Here is a 21,979-nt window from a genome sequence, read left to right as displayed (position 1 = left end):
GTTTTGCCCTGTGAGTATAGTAAAATCAATCACAAGGAGACAAGATAGTTAATAACACTGGCAAATTTCATGGGTAGAAAAATCTAGGAGGGATAGCAAAGGAAGACATGGCATAAATGATTATCCATCCCTCTTTTTCCATGAGATATGAATCATCATTTTATCCAGATCTGGGCAGCAATGCAATAAGGGAAGGTAGACTTAATTCAAGCAGTGAATCGCAATTAAACTAATCATGGTGGTCACATTCCTCTATGTCAGTTGTGTAGGGGTGGATATGCAATTTAGCTCTAGCCATCCCTGGTGGTGCAGAGGTTAAAGCGTCTGCCTGCAATGCAGGAGACCTGGGTTCGATCCCTGGGTCAGGAAGATCCCCTGGAGAAGGAAATGGCAACCCACTACAGTATTCTTGCCTGGAGAATCCCATGGGCGGAGGAGCCTGGTGGGCTCGCAAAGAGTCCGACATGACTGAGCGATTTCACTTTCACTTTCAAAGAGATATGAAGGAAAGTTTTTTCTCAGCAAAAATGCACAGTATAAACATTTTTCTTTCCTTTAGATATGGCCTTATGAGGAATTGTTGTTTAGAGTTGTTCAGTTCAGTTCAGTACAGTTGTTCAGTCGTGTCTGACTCTTTGCAACCCCACGAACAAGCACGCCAGGCCTCCCTGTCCATTGCTAACTCCCAGAGTTTACTCAAATTCATGTCCATTGAGTCAGTGATGCCATCCAACCATCTCATCCTCTGTTGTCCCCTTCTGCTCCTGCCTTCAATCTTTCCCAGCACTAGGGTCTTTTCTAATGAGTCAGTTCTTCGCATCAGGTGGCCAAAATATTGGAGTTTCAGCTTCAGCATCAGTCCTTCCAGTGAATATTAAGGACTGATTTCCTTTAGGATTGACTGGTTGGATTTCCTTGCTGTCCAAGGGACTCCAAGAGTCTTCTACAACACCACGGTTCAAAAGTATCCATTCTTCTGTGCTCAGCTTTCTTTATAGTCCAACTCTCACATCCATACATGACTACTGGAAAAACCATAGCTTTGACTAGATGGACCTTTGCTGGTAAAGTAATGTCTCTGCTTTTTAATATGCTGTCTAGGTTGGTTAGAACTTTACTTCCAAGGAGCAAGCGTCTTTGTATTTCATGGCTGCAGTCACTATCTGCAGTGATTTTGGAGCCCCCCAAAATAAAGTCTGTCAATGTTTCCACTGTTTCACCATCTATTTCCCATGAAGTGATGGGACCAGATGCAATGAACTGTTTTCTGAATGTTGAGTTTTAAGCCAACTTTTTCACTCTCTCTTTCACTTTCTTCAAGAGGCTCTTTAGTTCTTTTTTGCTTTCTACCATCAGGTTGAAATAGAAAAAGGAGTACATCAAGGCTGTATATCGTCACCCTGCTGAGTTAAATTATATGCAGAGTACATCATGAGAAACGCTGGGCTGGAAGAAACACAAGCTGGAATCAAGATTGCCGGGAGAAATATCAATAACCTCAGATATGCAGATGACACCACCCTTATGGCAGAAAGTGAAGAGGAGCTAAAAAGCCTCTTGATGAAAGTGAAAGAGGAGAGCGAAAAAGTTGGCTTAAAGCTCAACATTCGGAAAACGAAGATCATGGCATCCGGTCCCATCACTTCATGGGAAATAGATGGGGAAACAGTGGAAACAGTGTCAGATTTTATATTTTGGGGCTCTAAAATTACTGCAGAAGGTGACTGAAGCCATGAAATTAAAAGACGCTTACTCCTTGGAAGAAAAGTTATGACCAACCTAGATAGTATATTCAAAAGCAGAGACATTACTTTGACGACTAAGGTCCGTCTAGTCAAGGCTATGGTTTTTCCTGTGGTCATGTATGGATGTGAGAGTTGGGCTGTGAAGAAGGCTGAGCACCGAAGAATTGATGCTTTTGAACTGTGGTGTTGGAGAAGACTCTTGAGAGTCCCTTGGACTGCAAGGAGATCCAACCAGTCCATTCTGAAGGAGATCAACCCTGGGATTTCTTTGGAAGGAATGATGCTAAAGCTGAAGCTCCAGTACTTTGGCCACCTCATGAGAAGAGCTGACTCATTGGAAAAGACTCTGATGCTGCGGGGATTGGGGGCAGGAGGAGAAGGGGACGACAGAGGATGAGATGGCTGGATGGTATCACGGACTCGATGGACATGGGTCTGAGTGAACTCCAGGAGTTGGTGATGGACAGGGAGGCCTGGCATGCTGTGATTCACGGGGTTGCAAAGAGTCGGACACGACTGAGCGACTGAACTGAACCATAAGGTTGGTGTCATCTGCATACCTGTTGCTATTGCCACTGCTAAGTCGCTTCAGTCGTGTCTGACTCTGTGCGACCCCATAGACAGCAGCCAACCAGGCTCCTCTGTCCCTGGGATTCTCCAGGCACAAATACTGGAGTGAGTTGCCATTTCCTTCTCCACTGCATATCTGAGGTTATTGATATTTCTCCCAGCAATCTTGATTCCAGCTTGTGCTTCATCCAGCCTACCGTTTCTCATGATGTACTCTGTATATAAGTTAAATATGCAGGGAAGTTGTGGTGGCCATTTTACAATCATGAGGACACAAAATTGAGGTGACAGCCTACATAAGGAGGAAATGAAAACCAAGGAACCCGGGTCATCAATGACATTATTAAAGATATAAGGGCTACTATTATTTTCTTCTTTCTGAAGTTTGTCTTCTCAGGAATCACATTCTCCTTTATCATCATTTCTGGTTTTTACTTTGAAATTACTTATTTTTACTTCTCTCTTTGGAGTTAGATTATAGATCTGGTTTTCTTTTTCTCAGTGATTTTCAATAGGGGATATATGTTAAAGAATATATTTCATATTATTTCTACTTTAAAAATTTTATTATGATATTTTAAAAACAACTTTACTGAGCTATAATCCACATACCATGAACCCACTTAAAGTGTACAATTCCAATAGTTTTGAGTCTAGCCACAGAGCTGTGGAACCACGACCATGATCAATTCTAGAAAATTTCTATTACATGTAAAAGAAACCCTCTAGGCATTTGTGTGTGTGTTTATGTGTGCAGGCACATGCATGTGCAGGCACATGCTCACTCACATCCGGTTCTTTGCAAGACCATGGACAGACTGTGGTCCGCCAGGCTCCTCTGTCCTTGGAATTTTCCTGATGAGAAATGGTCAGGTTACCATTTCCTCCTCCAGGGGCTCTGCCAAACCCAGGGATTGAACCTGTGTCTCCTGCAAATCAGGTGGATTTTTTTTACTGCTGAGCCACCAGGGAAGACCCTACCCATTAGTAGTCACTCTATTTCCTTCAGCCCTCTGAAACCAATACTCTGCTTGCTATCTCTACAGATCTGCCTATTCTATGAGCTTTATGGGCAGTGGGCAGTTGTATCATCCATCACTAATCACTAGTATCTAGGAAACTGGTATATGGGATTTCAATAAATATCTGTTCAGTAGTAAACAAGGTAGAAAACACCCCTACTCTCTTGGAGTTTACATCGTAAAGGGGAGATCAATAAATAAAAAACAAACACCTAAATTTTGTTTAACTGTTTATAGGATAGAAAATATTGAAATATTTAGATAGTGGAATTAGAGGCTTCTCAGAGATGAGTTGACATTTATGGTGAGACCTCAGTGAATTCTGGGAAGGAAACAGCTATGCGAAGCAAATTCCTAACAGAGGAAAGGGCAAAATCTCAGAGACAAAGTGCTAGGTGGGTTTCAAGAAAGTCAGTGTGATCTCAGACTAGTAAAGCTGGAGAATAGTAAATGACAGAAAGGTAGTCAGGGATCAGATTATGAAGTCTTATTAGGAAGAGCAAGGAGTTTATATTTAACTTCAGGTAATACAAGTATGGGCTTCCCTTGCGGCTCAGCTGGTAAAGAATCCGTGTGCAATGTGGGAGACCTGGGTTCAATCCCTGGGTTGGGAAGATTCCTGTGGAGAAGGGAAAGGCTACCCACTGCAGTATTCTGTCCTGGAGAATTCCTTGGATTGTTAAGTCCATGGGATCACAGAGTTGGACATGACTAAGTGACTGTCACTTTCACAAACCAAGCATGTCATTTAGGTTGTAAGATTTATTCCTTGCATGGAGCCTTACTATTCAAACTGGGCTTCCAGCCTGCAGAGACAGCATCACCTCTGGAGCTTGCTAAAATTTCAAAATTTGAGGCACCACTCAGAAACAAGAGTCTGAACTTTTAACAAGTTCCCTAAGTGACTCATAGTGTAGGGGAGTTTGTAATTTCCTGGGTTCTGTCTCCTCAAAAAAATTTGAAGCTTGGACCAGTTACAGTTACATGTTACAGCTCAGTTTTATTTAGAAAGCAAAGGAAAATACAGCCTCACGGTGTGAGGGCATGCCGCCCCAAAGACAGGAAGAGAAGAGAGGCCTCCTGGTCCGATTGGTCCAATTTTGGCTCCTCTTTTTGTCTGCTACCCCCACCCCACGGCCTGCCCTGTGTAAACTGGGCTAGCCAGGAGTGCTGTTTGTTCTACCTGAGGGCCTCACGCAGGTCCTTGGACCTTCCTTTGTTCTATTTTCTCCTGCTTTTCCCTTCCTTGTCTTTTAGCCACCACCATTCTGAACTCCTTTTTCCAATTCTAACTACATAATAGGCACATTAAAACTTGGGAAACACTAGAGAATGGATTGGAGGTGAGAAAAGGAAGAAGAGAAACAGGCTGCCTGAATGAGTGACAACAAAAAGGATGAGAAGACTGACTTAGTATCTTATGGAGATACTTGGTTTAGGACTCTAAAGCAGATAAATAGCGATTTCAGTAGGCAGGTAGCAATAGGAACCTGGATTTCTGAGAAAAGTTTAGGACCGGAAATACAGTTCTGTGGCTCTACTAGGTATTGCATTTCTGAGTTTCAAGTGTTATTTTATAATTTATAAATGTTTGAATGTTGTTTTTCTGAAGGTTTTCCAAGTCCTCCACTATTTAACTTTGAGGCTGTAACTAGATAATCTTTCATCAAGTCATCATTAATTCTTTCACAAAAAATGTTTTGAACGCTTTAAAAATCGAAGGTCCATGGCCGATCAACCTGTCCTTCTCCAAAGCCTCTTGCATTCGCCACACATCTCGGTCTTAACTGGGACAGATACCCATCAAATCTCTCCAAGTTTCTATATACAGACTAGCTTGGAGACTCCTGGGTTGGCGGGTCCACTTGTTTTAGGGAACAATCCGTAGTCTTAAAAAAAGATCTTGGAGTTAAAAGCCAGTTAACGGGAATGAAAGAACGTAAGTTCCAAGTTGGGGAGACCACCTACTAGCCCCCATTCCTAAGCAAAGAGAAAGAGATTGCTTGCTTTATCACTTCCTTAATAAGTGGCCCAGTTGAATCCCAATTTAATGCTCTTCCCTGTACCGTTTGTCTCCTTAAGAATAGTTGAAGCTTGTTTACAGTAATTAAAAAGACAAAGGGTCTTTCTTTCTTGATGTATGGGGCATGGTAAAAGTTCTTTCATAATTTCAATCCTCAATCGCTGGTAACCCTGAGAATAACACCAGAACATTAGAGTATCCCTGGGATGATTTCAGGATATTGCCTTTTGGTTAAACTCGACAGTGAAAACCGAGGAGAGTACTGCTCAAGAAGCGATACGAAGATTTTTTTCAGCGGTATTGTTCTATCCCTTGACTGTTCTGGGAGAAAACAGATACTTCACTGTTCCCCTCACAGTGAATTCTTGAACTGTCTGAAACACTCAGCTAACAATAAAAAACTCTCAAGAGAAAAAGTTCCTTCCCAAACCCATACATCCATCTGGAAGGTAGGCTGCCTGTGAGAGTTGTTGAAAAAAGAAAAGCAGAGGGGCGGGAGGCGGGGGTGCTGTGCTGCTGCGGAGCTAAGAGTGAGGTCAGAGTGGGTCAAGGTCTGCCAGGACCCCCGGCGGAGCCGCTGAGGGAGGAAAAGGGCAGGTCTCCACGGCCTCCAGGTGGGAGCCGCGTGAGTAGGCGGAGGGGCCTGTCTGGGCGTCTCCTCCCCTCGCGGGACGTGCGTCTGGGGATCACTCCGGCCCCGCTCCTCCCCGCCGGCGGGGGGAGACGGGGGACAGGAGGCCGTCCCATGCGGCTATAAAGGGCCCTGGGCTTCCACAGTTCGCCTCGGCTCGCCCAGGCGTCCTCTGGCTCCTCTCTCGCCGCTTTCCTCCTGGCTAAAGCTCCCGCGGCTGCTCCGGCTCCACTCGACCCTCTCGGGTCTCGGCTACTCGGGCTGCGGCGGAAGATGGCGGCTCCGGCAGGTCCCCCGGCTGAGGCGGCTGGGACCGAATGCTCTGAGGAGGCGCTAGCCGCCGCTCTGGCGGACGTGCCCGAACTAGCCCGCCTTCTAGAGACAGACCCGTACCTGAAGCCCTACGCTCCGGACTTCCAGCGCAGGTACCGCCCCCGAACTTGGAGCTCTCCCCCATCCCCCCATGACCCCCTCCCCACCCCCCGCCACGCCTCTGAACCAGGAAGCCCGTCTTCTGGGCTCCCCTGCGGGCCCCGCCCCTCGTCGGCTCCACCCCCGCCGGCCCCGCCCCACACCTTGGTGGGTTGCAGCTTCTGAGCGTGGGCGACGAGTTGAGTCCAGTAATTGGGTTCAGCAGCTTCCGGAGTTGTGGGTTGACAACTCTTACCGCCGGCCTAGAAGCAGAAGCGCTGAATAAACTTTACTCATCCCTGTCTCTTCCTTTCGAATCGGCGGTTTTGCGCTGCTGGGTGTGTGCTTTGGCTGCCAGCCCGCGCGTTTAATTAAACGTGGCACTGCAGGTTTAATGATTCTTCAGTGCACCAGGGTGGTCCTGTGAATTAGCGTGTAAACACCCGGCCTGTGTAACTGCGCTTTAAAAACTTTCTCGTTTATTTAATAGCCAATATTGTGACTTTACATCCAATAAGATTCTTTCAGGCAGCTTCCCCACTCCCCCCACCCCACCCCGTTGTTAATATTGCTCCTCTCAGAGAAGATTAAATGTATCTTGGTCATCTTGGCCCCGCCTTTTTTTTTAACCCTCTTAATCCGTGTTTGGCATTGTCATCCTGAAGATGGAGAACGTCAAGGAAAGCCAAACTTCTAGATGCCGATTTAGTATACTTTTAGCTTCTCTCCTCTTATTTTAAAGTTGGTGAGATAATAATTCCAGTAGTCAGCTCAACTTAAAAGGTATAATTTTTAAGACTAAAATAGTTGTTATAGTAGTTATATTTGTGAGATAAGCACATTGTGATTTGATGGTTTCTGCCCTTTTAGCAGAGGCACTTCAAAACTACCATGGCAAGAGTATACCTAGTCATATTTTCAAGTAGAATACTTACTTAATAGTAGTTGGTAGCAAGAAGCAGCATTGGGGGTAATGAAACACAATTGATTGGTGTTTGGAAAAGAAAGTCTTAGGTTGATGACGTGGCACTGTCACTTATTCAGCAACTCAGGGTCCCTTAGGCTAAGACGGTAAGGAGTCTGCCTGCAATGTGGGAGACCCAGGATCCATCCCTGGGTTGGGACGATCCCCTGGAGCAGGAAATGGCAACCAACTCCAGTATTCTTGCCTGGAAAAGCCCATTGATGAAGGAGCCTGGCAGTGTACAGTACGTGAGATCACAAAGAGTGGGACAGGACAGAGCAATTTCACTTTCTTAGGAACAAAAAGTAAGGGACACAGAGTTGAATACACTTTTTTCCAGAGCTTGTATAGCCTAATGCATGGGTGCCTGCTAAATCGCTTCAATAGTGTCTGACTCTGTGCAACCCTGTGGACTGTAGCCTGCGACACTTCTCTGTCCATGGAACTGTCCAGGTAACAATACTGGAGTGGGTTGCCATGCCCTCCTCCAGGGCATATTCCTGACCCAGTGATGGAACCCATGTGTCCTATGTCTCCTTCATTGTCAGGTGGGGTCTTTAACACTAGCGCCACCTGGGAAGGCCCTAATGCGGTGAGACTCAAAGGAGTCACCTTGAGTTGTTGCTCAGTTAATCAGATGTTGGGCCTTTATATAAACCATTTGGGGAACAACCTTGTGAATTGCCTTCCGTTTTTGCAGTAGTGCTTTCAGAGAAATCGAGTATGTAATTATCATTGTTTTATAAGATTAGATATGATTTAGAAATAGTCAAATTTTAGAGCAAAAGATGATGGTCAGGTTTTTTTGATGTTCTTATTAATAATGATGCTAATTTTCTTAAATGCTTTGTAAAATGACACATAAGACATTTCTAAAAGAAGAGATATGGAAATGTTTTGTCTATGTTTCTTTCTCTCTCTGTTTAAAAAAAAAAAAAAACACGTAGATAAACATCCCTAAGTGTTTCTTTAATGTTCTTTCACTTCAACTCCATTGGGATTGAAGCAGTTTTGATCTGCTTTCATGGTTTGTCAGAACTAATGAGAGGGACAAAGGCCAGAATAAAGACGTGGGGGCAGTCCAGTGTTCTTGATGAAAAAGCTGGTCCAATGGGTCCTTGTGCCTCACTCTGACCTGAATTCTACTTCTGGCCTTGGTTCTGAGTAATTGCCATTTTCCAGCACACATGTTCCATTTAGGCATATCAAATAGTAATTCAGTGTTTGGCAGCAGTAACTTTAACTTTTAGCATTTGAAGAATAAATAATTTCTCCTTTATAAAGTTTGGTCCTGGTTACTATTCCTATTTTCTGTTCATTTCTAATCATCCACTCAGGCAGTGTATCTTTGGCCTAACACAAATATACAACCAAACATAGGTGCAAAGTTTGCTTACTAAGCAGTAAAGAAAATTTAGAGTGCAAATAACACCAGTATAACAATGATGGTGGAGGCAGTTTTTCACTGATGGACTGTCTTATTCTTCCCCAATGGCCGTATCTTCATTAGAAAGTCCTCAATATACATTTGTTCTTGCTTACCTTTTCTGTAACTATAAGAATTTTAAATCAAGTGTGATAATTAGTGAAGTACTCTGTGCCATAAAATAAAAATTAGACATTATTTTCTGTGATAGGCTGTATGATGTCTCATTGATTACCTTCTAAGATAGGATTTTCCTTTTGGCTTTCTGCCCTTTTTTTTTTTTCCCCTGTTATTTATATGGCAGTTAGTTGCTGTATCATAATTCAAACATCTTAGTGCTTTAAAACAATGTTTAATTGTTCCCGTGTTACATGCCAGCATGAGTCAGGCTCTCCTCATGGCAGTCATTCAAGGATCTAGGCTGATGAAGCCTTCATTTTGAAACATGTTTCTACAGTGTCAGTGGCAAGGAACAGAGAACATGTTGAACTATGCACTGTTTTCTTACAGCTTTTCCCTAGCACTCAGCTACTTCGGCTGATTCATATATTGGCCAGTGTAAGTCAAATGTGACTTCTCATCGGTGTGGGTGGAACAGAAAACACATTTATGAACAGCAGGATGAACAACCTAGTTGCAGTAATACTTGTCTATATCCTCTGTTTAAGTTTAGATAGTAACTTTTATATATATTATAGTATTGAATCCTTAGAACAGAACTACAAGGCAGGAAGAGTGGGTGCGTTTTTTGTCTTTCCTGTTTTACACATGAAGAACCTGAGATCTGGCCCAGTGATGAGTTGTTCTCATGACTCGCTGTAGCTAGAATTAATCTTTCTTTACTGAAACTGTTTCAACAAGTTCATAAAAAAAGACTTCTTGGTAATTTAGCACATATTTCTTTATCTCTAGTATTGGACATTTTGGACCACTTATTAGAGCCTTGAAGCCATGATACTATAGCTTTTGCTCTTCTTCTATTATCTCTAGTGGTTTCTCCTTAGCCTCTTTCAGATTATTAATATAAGAGATTCTCAGGGCTCTTTGTTTCGTTCCTTTGTGTATTTCTATTTTATGATGCATACTTTCCCTAGGCATTCTCATCCATCCCAAGAATTCCATCTGTGTACAGAGGCTGCCCATATCTGTTTTCACCCTAAATCTCCCCTGGTCTCAGTCTTCTGGTCTTACTCTCAGTATCTGTATTTTGATGTACTCTAAGTGTAATACTCAATGTGTATAAAACTGAACTTAGGGTTTTTCATCCCAAGCCTCATTATCCTTTTATACCCTGTCTCCATGTGTGGTATTAATTAGTCCTCTCCCCTTTTCCTTTTTGTCTCCAAGTCTAATCAACAGTAGCTCCTAGTTACTTTCAAGTATATGTGGCACTGTATTCCTACTGCTGTCCTCATACTCAAGTTGTTAGTATCTCTAACCTGGTTTATAAAAACAGCTCACAGTTGTTCTCTCTTTTGAAATCTTCTCAGCAGTTCCATGGCTCTTACAGTATAGTGTGGTCTGTTTCTCATGACCTAGAAGACTATTATCTGGTCTCTGTTGACTTTTTTAGCATCCATGTACCCTCCTTCTCACTCTGTACCATCTAATCAGAATGGGGCTCAATGTAAACAGGCAGCTGGGATGTCTGCAAACTATTCTATAAGGGGCACCAAAATATCACTAGAATAACTTGAATAGATCGTTACCAAATGTCTAAAGAATATCACTTTGAAGTTTTCCGGAACTTTGTTCTGTCCTGGACACGAGACCATGTTTTGGTCTAGCCGTGGGTCTGGCTATGGCTCTAGTAGTTTATTTCCTCTGCTTGCTGCATACTTTGCTTCTGTCTTGTTAGTGCCTGGACGTGCTTGACGACACAGGCTAGAGATGAATTACACGCCTCTCCTGACCTCTTCTCGTCCTCAAACCTTCTTCTCCCCTCTTACCTACCACCTTGGAAACCTGCATTGTAAGGATGATCATCCGCTGTAATCCAGTTGTGTTTTTGCTCTTTTGTGTCTCCCACTACATTATTTGCTCCTATGGGTGGGTACGTTGTCCGTATTCTTGACTCGCTGTTATATTCTCAGACTGTAAAAATGGTCTGTAGGAAACAGTAGAGTATTTGAATGAATGAATGAATGTCTTCTGCATTTGTTTTTCTCTTTTCTACACCAGTAAGTCTCAGGTCAGCTCACTTTAAGCTAGAAAGATTAGCTAGGATGGAATGACAGAAAAGAAGGGGTTGTTACCAGGAGTTATGTGTCTAGGGTAAAGGAATGTATGTTCAAGTAAAAAGCTAAAAATAACCAGAGAAAATAAAGAAACTTGTTATTAATTAGATATTTCCATACTCCACAGAGACTATGGGTTTAATCACTGAAGGAATATTCAGTTTAAAGAGAGCCTCAGGTCAAATTGCATGCTCAAGAATGGGAAGAGGTTTTTGTGAGCCCAACTGTGTTAAGTATCACAATTACAGTGAACATCCCTATTTTGTTAAAAATGAAAATAACTTTTACACTGGTGTCTAATCAGAATTAGAATGTAGATTAGAGTTTGTATATCAGCAGCCACACCAAAAATTGATTCTCACAGTGCAGGAATCTTATATTGTAGCTGAATGGCGCACTTTTCTCTCAGTGTCTAGCCAAGTTGTAGATGTCCATATTCTAGAAGGCAAAAAAGAATCAAAAAATTACCAGTTGTACCTGGCCTGCTCTTCTGTACTGATAGTAGATTCCTTTGTTCTTTGTAGGAAGATCTGTACCAACTCCAGAGTCACTCCTGAATTCTTTATAGTGATGGGCAAGAGGCTCTGACCTCTTCTCATTTTCAAAGTGCCTTAAAATGACTCCATGGAGCATTTGGTCTAGTTTAGGCTCTAAACTAAAGCCTGCTGCACCATCTCTTGAGAATGACTGCTGCACCATCTCTTGAGAGACGACTCAGTGATAACATGTCAGAGGATTCAGTTTGGCTCCCACCAGGCTGACCCCAGTTAATCACTGAGATAATAACACAGACCCTGTGAAATGTGCTATTGTTTTAGATTGATAAGCATATCATGCTGCTTGTATTTTAAAAGCATGTGCTCCACTTGAATTATGCATATAGAGATATTAAAGGAAAACATGAGTGTTTTCATTGGAGAGAACTGCTGCTATCAGGTGGCTTTCATTCTAATGTGACTTTATTATTTCACTGAAGAGTAGATTCTCTTTTTGTATTGATGTCCACTTATCAGTAGAGGCTCACTACTGTTTTGAGTCCAGGTTTTTTTTATCTTAAATCCAAAATCAACCCTATTCTGTTTTGTGTTTAGGGTAACAGGAGCCCAGTATATCGAAAGAAGACAACAATCCACATCAGACATATGTTATACAATTTACATTCACTAGTTTATTGTGCAATTGGCATTAAGTTATAGTGACTATCCTAATGTAGTGATTTCTATTGTTTAAAAGATCATAATAACTTAGATCCTAAATTTAGTTTCTTCACATGGAATATGGAAAAAAAAAAAAAGAACATATGGCAGAGTGTCCATGTTGCAAAGTGCAAGAGCAAAATGAAGTTGGAATTTTAGCTGTCATGAATGCTAAATAGCTTCAAACTCAAGGGCAAATTAGTCAACCTCTGTGAACCTTAGTTTCTCTCTCAGAAAAATATGAATTGCTCCCACCTCATAGGGGTGTCTTGAGAACGAGGAATATATGTAAAGATAAGCTTCTTTAATCCTATGTCCTGAAATTAACCATCAGATGAAAAACCTGACCAGAAATTCCTCACAGCTCTTTGCTGCTTAACAGCATCTTTACTTTAAGCCTTCTCTTTACCAACAGTGCAATTGTGTGAATGAGGTGAGGGGGTGGTAGTTTTAATCATCATCTAATGGAGAAAGAAAAGAGTATGTTTAAACTTTGATCCCTAACTTGGAGACAAAATCATAAAGCAATTGCCAGTTTACTACAAGCTGAAGGCAAGATGAGTGCTGGGATATAATGAGCACAAAGCTCCCTTTATTGAGTGAGGTAAATGCTTGACTGTAGAAACCTAAAGTCACTCTTCTCTTGATCTTCCTTTTCTGTTTTTTGTCTTCTTTCATGTGACTGCTCAGTGTTCATATTCTTGGGCATCAGTCAGCTGCAGGGAATTTCTTCCTCCTGAACTCTGGACGCTTGGAGGAATGGTCATACCGAGTTTACTAATAGCAGAAACAACTTTGAAAATAAGTAGGAAAATATATATAATAGCAGCTTAAAATTCTGCAAATAAAAGAATAATCTAGTGGAGTCTGAATTTATAATCTATTAATAAGAAAAAATTTAAATTCCATGTCTTACCTTGTCTATCTTATCCTCTCTTTTTTTATCTGATGATTTCAGTTATTTTCAGTATGTTTGAATTTGTGGTATGATACAGAAAACAAAGGAATGAAATATTCATGTGTGTTTTAGTAGATCCATTGAGGAATAAATTGTCATTAGATGGTTTCTGGGTATATCCTCTAGGTGATAATCCAAAATGTGATAATCAGAAACCAAGTCTGCATATATATTTCTTATATATGTAACCTTGAAGTTTTCCAAATATTTAGCAAGTGAGAAATATTTCTTTTACTAATAAAATCATATGTTACTCAATATCATCAATGTAATTTATTTTTATTTTCATAAATGATAAGCAACTAGTCACAGGTAGTATTTCATTATGAATAACTGCATAATACAAGTACATTCCCTATTACTGAATGTGATCAAATCAGTTACGTATTTAGGTATATGTAACAGAAATCAAACATGCCCTCAAAGAACAGAAAATCCTATAAACTGTGACTTATGGACATAGAGGTTTATATTTCTCAGAAAGAAAGTGAAGGTAAGTGATTTGGTTCTGAGCATTGATTTGTCATTTATCTTTCAGCTCTACTATCTTTAGCATATGGTTTTTATTTTTACTCTTAGAAGATGGCTGGGCATATCTTGAGACCATACCTATCTTCCTAGCAGGAATACAAACCAACTCACTACGTCCATTTTAGCCAAGGATGTGTTAGTTTACCTGTAAACTCCATCTCATTCTTTGAGTTTGCAACTTATTAACTAGAGCTGTCCCATGTCATGGCCATCCTTAGCTGAACGTGAGCCTGCATAATCAATGGGCTTTCCATTGCACACATATTCTCCTGAGAAATGCCTTTGACCTCATCTATCACAACTTCCCTCAGCTCTTTCCTTTGCTCTAGTGAGGAGACCATATCTGGCTAAACATGAAATGTCCCAGTGAGATCGTGCTATAGTTCCCCCATATCATATCTGTGTACAAATCTTTCTGAGCAGAATCCAGGCATTTCTGTTTTGGAGAGAAGTCTATAGCCAAATTCCTCAGAATCACCAGCCTCTGGGGCTTGGCTTTCACTTTGCTCTACCCTATCTGTATTTTTCCAAATTCTTCTCCTGGAACATGTACAGACCTTTGTGCTTGCCTTAGTCTGAGATGAACCTATTTGTTTCACCTCTGTCACCTGGTGCAGTGATTTGGGGAGCACCACTGTCTTCTCTCTTAAATTTCGTAGGTATTTTACTCTTAAAAATATGAGGATGTTTTGAGAGGAAATGAGTTTGTCAATTACTAATAATTTTTCCAAGTTCTCTTGGGCTCACTCAAAAACGATCTGCTTTATTTTTAAGTTATTTGAAGAATATTGTATTTGTGGACCTAAAAGGAAGAAAAGAACTATAAAGATGATAAGTTAGTTCATGCTCAGTCTTCAAACTATGAATTGTCTTTTGTTACCTAACTACATACAAGTTTATAGGCTTTCACACTATTCTTCTAAAAGCTTAAGATGTGTATGCTTTGTTCTTCAGAACATACCTGATACAGACTTGATATATACATATAGGTTTTATCATCATCGGCATGTTCAGTGTTTCTTCTTTGACAATAATGAGCAATTTGTGGAAGAATGGGATTCTCCTTTTTTGTCTTAGTAAAGAGAGCGTAATGATTCCTCTCTGATATCAGAATAGATCAGTAATGTATGTGGGATCATACTAGTTTTTTTTTTTCTAAGAGGTTATAGGTCTTTTACCCATGATCATTTTATACTGCTATTTGGAGGTCAGGAGTAACTAATGTGTGAGTTACCATTGCTTTTTCATTGTTTTACAGTCTTTTCTCAAGAGGACTGGTGATCTTTCCAGGATTCTAGAGATTCACAACCAATTTCATGTTTGTCATTTCCAAGCTTTTTTCCTTCTCTAGTTCTTATTTTTCAGCATTAATAACCCTTGATATTTTTGTTTGCTTATTTGTGCTTTTGTTTACATGTATGACCATTTCAGTTGGCAGTGCTCTTTTAGTTGTGTAAATTGCGCTTGCTAGTGATAGGAGTGGGTGAAGTGAATGAGTCCCTTTTTGCTTCACTTCCCTAAAATGCCCTTCTTGAAAACTGTGTGCTATCCATGTAGTATTAAGGAAACCTCTACTCAGAACTACAACACATAAGCAGGAAATACAGAGAAATAAGAATGCTATCAAAACTGAAGTTGGTTATAGTAGGTTTAAGGTAACTTTAGAGTTAGAGGACAGTAAAAAATATAGGGTGAATTGTGTTAGACTGGATTTAAAAATTATGTCAAAATAATTATAGACCACAGGAAATTGCAAAAATTGTACAGAGCAAGTTCCTGTCCTAATAGCCAAGCTTGCCCCAGTGGTAGTATGTTGCTTAACTGTATTGCAGTTTCAAAACCAGGAAATTGATGTCGATACAATCTGCAGACCTTATTTAGTTTTCAACAGTCTTTACATATACTTCTGTGCAGGTTTATCACAAGTATACATTCATATAACTGGCACTACAATGAAGATACAGAGCCATTCCATCACCACAAAGGAGCTCTACACTCATTTATAGTTAAACTACTCCCACTCCCTCCATCCCTAAACTCTGGCAATTACTAATCTGTTTTATCTCTCTAATATTTTTCATTTTTTGAATGTTATATGAATTAAATCATAGAATACATGATCTTTGAAATTGACTTTTTTTTCACTCAGAATATGCCTTTGAGATCCATTCAAATTGCATATATCAGTAGTTTGTTTCTTTTTGTCACTGAATAGTATTCAGTTGAATGGGTTTACCACAGTTAATCCATTTACCTGTTGAAGGACATTAGGATTATTTCCAGTTTTTGGCTATTAAAAATATTGCAGTAAAGCTAAGATATATATATTATATTTGGATGTCATTTCTTTGGGAGAACTATGTAGGAGTATAATTGTTGGGTCCTTTGGCAAATGGAGAAGGAAATGGCAACCCACTCCAGTATTCTTGCCTGGAGAATCCCAGGGATAGAGGAGCCTGACAGTTCTTCTATAGTCCATGGAGTCACGTAGAGTTGGATGTAACCTAGCAACTGAACAACAACAATAGAAAATGTAGGTTTATGTTTGTATGAAATTGCCCAACTATTTGTCATGGTATCTGTATCATTTTGTATTCCCACCAGAACTGTATGAGGGAACTAGTTCATTGCATCCTTCCCAGCATTTGGTAATAACACTTTTAAAAATATTAGCTTTTATATTATGTTTGTAGTGATAGGCCAGTGTAGTTTTAATTTGCATTTTTCTAATAGTTGATTATGTTGAAAGTCTTTTAAAGTGTTATTTGCCATTTGTGTATCCTTTTTGGTGAAATGTCTCTTTCCATCTTTAGTCCATTTTCTAACTGGATTGGTCTTTCTTTTTTTTTTAACCTTTGAATTTTGAAACTTCTTTACACATTCTAGATACAATTCCACTGTCAGATACTTGTTTTGGAGGTATTTTATCCTCGACTGTAACTTTGCCTTTTCATCTTAACAGTGTCTTTCACAGATAAAAGTTTACAATTTTGATGAAATCTGTTCATTGATTTTGTTTTGTTGTGTGGGTTGTGCTTGTGTTGTCACCTGTAAGATTTCTTTGTCTAGCCCTAGGATCTGAAGATTTCCTCTGATGTTTTCTGTTAGAAGTTTTATTGTTTTACATTTTACATTTGATCCATTTTGAGTTTAATTTTTGCTCAAGGTTTGAAGGGATTTTTTAAAAAATTCCTTTTTAAGGAATCACTTTCATCTTTAAACTCTGACAGACATATTGGGGAGCCACCTGATCAAAAAAAAATAGCCTTTAGTTAGGTCTCACTGAAATATATAAATGATGACAATTTTTATGTATACTCTGGATTATTAAAAGCAGTGGGAACTAATTAACCTGTCAGTTTTCTTATTTCTAAGATCTTGTTTTAACTTTTGGTTATTATCATATGGCAGCCCCTCAAACTTTAGGAAGCAGGAGAAAAATAATTCGTGAAAGATAATAATAATTTATCCTCAAGTAGTTACTTGAGAATTTTTATGGTTTTTAATTTGCATATTTTTTGTCATTTTATAGCATTATCCTATTGATTTAGATTCCAAACACATATAGATATTACTCTATACAGATAGGATTTGTAATCTTAATTTTAATTTTCAAAGTTTTTCTTATTTCATGTCTTCTACTTAGAACCTGCTCATTTGTCAGTATCATATATTTTTCAGTTCTGTATTATTAAAAATATTGCTTTGAGAAATATTTTATTCATTCAATGTGTCTGTTTACTTGACTTCAATCACAGGTAAATTTCCAAAATTTTATGTTATACTCTTATTTGTAGAAATGAATTTGTTAAATCTTAACAAAGGTAATGCTAATATTAATATTTCCCAAGATTAGTTGCTTTTTACTGGCTGAAATTAGCCTTTGGTTTTATTTCAGTCTTAATATTTATTTTGATATTTATCAGGATTCATTGTGCTATTAATAATCAGAAATCTGAGCATGTCAGTTTCCAAACAAATTGGTTACATGTTATGAGATGAAATATAACATCTTGTTTGTTAGTACATTTATTTTACAAAATTTATGAATAAGATAGCTAAAAATTTACCCACTTTAACAGAAAAGTAAAGTGGAACTTCTGAGAATATGTACATTAAACAGTGATTACTAGCTACGATGGGTCTGAGGCACTAAACATCCAAAAGAGATTTATGAAAACTCTGTTGATAGATAATAGACATCATCATTGTCATGATAATTTTTATTACAATGCATGTAAACATCATTTTATGTGCACTGAGCCTGAGGTTCTGCACTTTTAAGAAGCTTCCAGTTGATGGTTTTGAACTGTGGTATTGGAGAAGACTCTTGAGTCCCTTGGACTGCAAGGAAATCAGTCAGTAACTCCTAAAGGAAATCGGTCTTGAATATTAATTGGAAAGACATACTGAAGCTCCAATACTTTGGCCACCTGATGCAGAAAACTGACTCATTAGAAAAGATCCTGTTTGCTGGGAAAGATTGAAGGCAAGAGGAGAAGGGGCTGACAGAGGATGAGCACCACTGACTCGATGGATATGAGTTTGAGCAAGTTCCAGGAGTTGGCGATGGATAGGGAAGCCTGGCGTGCTGCAGTTCATGGGGTCACAAAGAGTCGGACACGACTGAGTGACTAAACTGAACAGATGGTGCTGATGCTGCTGTTAATCAGTTGGTATTTTGAGGAGTGATACAAGGTGTGGTCCCATCTTTAGTTCAAAACTGAGTTTCGTCATGGGCCAAATTAGTTTTAAGCAAATATTCTAGGTTTTTGAAAATAATTAATTCATATATACTAGTATTGGGCTTCCCAGGTGGCGCTAGTGGTAAAGAACCCACCTACCAATGCAGGAGACTTAAGAGACATGCGTTCCATTCCTGGGTTGGGAGGATCCCCTGGAGGAGGGCATGGCAACCCACTCCAGTATTCTTGCCTGGAGAATCCCATGGACAGAGGAGCCTGGAGGGCTGCAGTCCATAGGGTCGCACAAAGTTGGACAAGACTGAATTGACTTTAGCACGCATGCATACGAGTATTGTTAATCAGATTTTTATTTCAATGGTTATAATGGCTTTCTAACTTATTTTCAGTAAAAGTGATTTTATTTTAGTATCAAAGTTACTTTTCTTACATCTTACCATGAATTTCACACTGCATAGGGGTCTCTAGGATAAGATAGATATGGTGATCACATAAAGAAAATTATTCTCCACATATATTTTTCCAGGGTATACATGGATATATGAGTTATAGGCTTGTCGGCTTAATTTTCTATTTAACAAACCAATTTTTGCTATCGTCTGTGTCCCAGGCATTTTTCTATATGATAGTGGAGCAAATAAAAGATATACTTCCTACTTGATGAGGGGCTTCCCTGGTGGCTCAGATGTAAAGTATCCATGTGCAGTGGAGGGGTTGTGGCAGAAGACACAGTTTCGATCCCTGTATAGGGAAGATCCCCTGGAGGAGGAAATCACAACCCGCTCCAGTATTCTTGCTTGGAGAATCCCCATGGACAGAGGGGCCTGGCAGGCTACAGTCCATGGGGTTGCAGAGTTGGACATGACTAAGCACACACCTCATCATACTTGATGGGACCCTTAATTGAAGAGATTATAAGTAAACACAATTATAGATGATATTTGTGCATAAAATGCATTGTAAGACAAAACTGTGTCCTGTTCTATTAAGAAAGGAGAATACATAGCACAAAGGAGTTCATTTGAATTACCTTAAGTACCTGAAATTATTTCTTTATAAAGAGAGGACTTAGTCTTCAATGTGGACAAAGTCTAAGGGACTCGTTTTTTGGAAAGAGTCACAGGATATGATAGTTAAGATATTAAATTAAAGCTACAGTTGGTCCTCAGAGTCTGCAGGTTCCACATCTGAAGATTCAACCAACCATGATTCAAAATATTTGGGAATAAAAAAATTCCAGAAAGTTCCAAAAAGCAAAACTTGGAACTTGCTTTGTGCTGGCAATTATTTACATAGCATTTACATTGTGTTTACAACTATTTACATATTTATGTTGTATTAGGTATTATAAGTAATCTAGAAATGGCTTAAAATGTGTAGGAGGAAGTGTATAGGTTGTATGCAAATACTACATGCTACACCATTTTATATAAAGGAATTGAGCATCTGTGGATTTAAGTATCTGTAGGGAGTAGGGGAAATTGGTCCTGGAACCACTCCTGTGTGGATACTGAAGGATGACTGCATAATGAATTATAATTTGACTTCACACATTTTTGTTGCTTTTAAGTGGAAGTTTATTTGCAAAAATGGTTCAGTTGCAGAATGTGCTTGTGTAAGAATTGCTACATTGTGTAAGAACTGAGGCCTCTAAAATAGTTTATAAATCATATTTGATAACATAACGGTATGTTTCTTTGTAGCAGATAATCCCATTTTGGAAGGGATGGTGGACTATTTTTAGAGGCAATAAGGCAGTTCCTAAGTAAGTTAAGGACACCTATTCCTGAATAAGTCAGAGGGACATTTTGATGAGTATCACCCAGTCAGGAAGGTGGCACAAATGCAGATGAACACTGAATGACTCTGCCTGACCCCATCATAAGTGTCTCATCTAGATCAGCCCTATCCAATAGAAATATAATATGAATGATACATGTAATTTAAAATTTTCTATTCACCACATTAAAATGGTAAAAAGAAACATATAAAATTAATTTTTATAATATATATTATTTAACCCAGTATATTCAAAATATACTGTTTCAGCATTAAAAAATTACTGATGAAATATTTCACATTTGTTTTTCATACTAAGTCTTTGGAATGTGATGTGTTTTTTGCATTTATAGCACATCTCAATTGGAACTAACCATATTTTGAGCGCTCAGTAACCACATATGGGTAGTGACTGCCATATTATAGAGTGCAGCCTTAGGTTATATATTTCAAAGAGGAGCTTTTTATGATAAGAGTTGGTATGACCCAAAAGACACTGAAGGGGAAGATTAAGAAGGGAGAAAGATGCGATCAGCCCTGTGTTCATGGTAGCAGAAACAAGTAGACCCGGAGAGATTTTAATTTAGCCTGAGACTTGGAGTCAGAAATTATTGACTGGTAACTTTTTCTTTTTAATACTTGAAAAAAGATAAATGGATGGTGGCCTAAATGTTAACATGGAGATATGCCACATACTAAACCCTGGGGGTGTTTACGTAGCCATATTTCCCCCAGATTATTTGGCATGCCTTGTCCACCTTGCCCTTTTCATTTAAGTGATTGCTTATTTGTGTTATGTTTTCATATGTTAAATGCATTACTTCCGTACCATGACAGACAACACACACATACACACACACACACACACACGACAGAACAAAAACCTGGGTCAGCCAAGGTAAATGTAGTCTTTCTTGATGAAGTAACTGAGATCAGGTGGCTCCTCTATGCTCTAATTGTCCTAGACCTTTTGGGATATGCAGCCTCACTTTGACTCAGCCCAAGTAACAGCTGTTCCTAATTTCCTTGTCCTGAGAATCTTGCTTATGTGTAGTGACTCATTATGACTTGCATTATTCCTGAGTTGGTCTCTACTTAGAAGAGAAGAGGGTTGGAAGGATTGGTCCTTGATCACTTTTCAAAGTAATGACAATATTGTGGGTGTTTGTGTGCATGAACACATATATGTTTTGGGTTTTATGCACCTTTCTTCACAGCTTGCTTTAGTTTCCTCTAGATGATAGTTTCTTCAGCCTTCATACTTTTCACTCATTTTGTACCTACTCACTTTGCATACTTAATAGTGACCCTTGTAATAGTAGCTAAAAACATTCCTGTTTATGAGTGTATCTGCCCTCATGAGCGGTCAGATTCCCTCTGTGGAATACTGTTTTCCATCTAGCTCAGACTTCTGTTTTCCACAGTGTAGCTGCGCAGAACTTGCTGACTCACTGAGCATCCCTGGGATGCTGGCTGTCTGTTTTGAATTTAAGAAGAGAAGAATATGTTGAGGGAACGCATTATTGCCTTTTAGTGTTTTCCATGGAGCTTAGAGTAGAGGTTTGCATGCCAGGGGTGCTTTGCAAATAGATATTGACTGGGGGTCTAGCCCAGCTTGTTCTGTAATATTAGAAATATAGAAATATTTATTGCCATAGTTGTTGGAGGGTCCCTAGAAACGTTTGAAAGTAATTCTTCTATCATGTAGCGGCCTGTGGTGGGCATAACCTTTCTCACATACAGCTTAACCTTTCTCGTGTCTAATACTACTCGTGAAGAAGAT

At 39.5% G+C, this 21,979-nt stretch overlaps 1 protein-coding gene across 4 annotated transcripts in view; it reads left to right on the top strand.

Annotated features, from left to right (window-relative positions):
- Nucleotides 1–5,822: 5,822 nt before the first annotated feature.
- GBE1 (1,4-alpha-glucan branching enzyme 1) overlaps nucleotides 5,823–21,979 on the top strand; it is a 307,746-nt gene continuing 291,589 nt past the window's right edge. For 3 of the 4 annotated variants that reach the window (XR_011254718.1, XR_011254725.1, XR_011254726.1), the window contains exon 1: nucleotides 5,868–6,416. Coding sequence is in view for 1 of the 4 variants with exons in the window: in XM_069578687.1 (XP_069434788.1) it covers nucleotides 6,265–6,416 (152 nt within the window). In the remaining 3 variants the exon portion in view is untranslated. Of the gene's footprint in view, nucleotides 6,417–21,979 lie in introns of all 4 variants that reach the window. The other variant, XM_069578687.1, reaches the window with a different exon arrangement.

This window comes from Ovis canadensis, chromosome 1 (assembly GCF_042477335.2).
Source record: "Ovis canadensis isolate MfBH-ARS-UI-01 breed Bighorn chromosome 1, ARS-UI_OviCan_v2, whole genome shotgun sequence".
Taxonomy (NCBI): Eukaryota; Metazoa; Chordata; class Mammalia; order Artiodactyla; family Bovidae; genus Ovis; species Ovis canadensis.
Note: the sequence above shows the minus strand (reverse complement) of the source record. Positions and strands in the feature narration are given on the sequence as shown.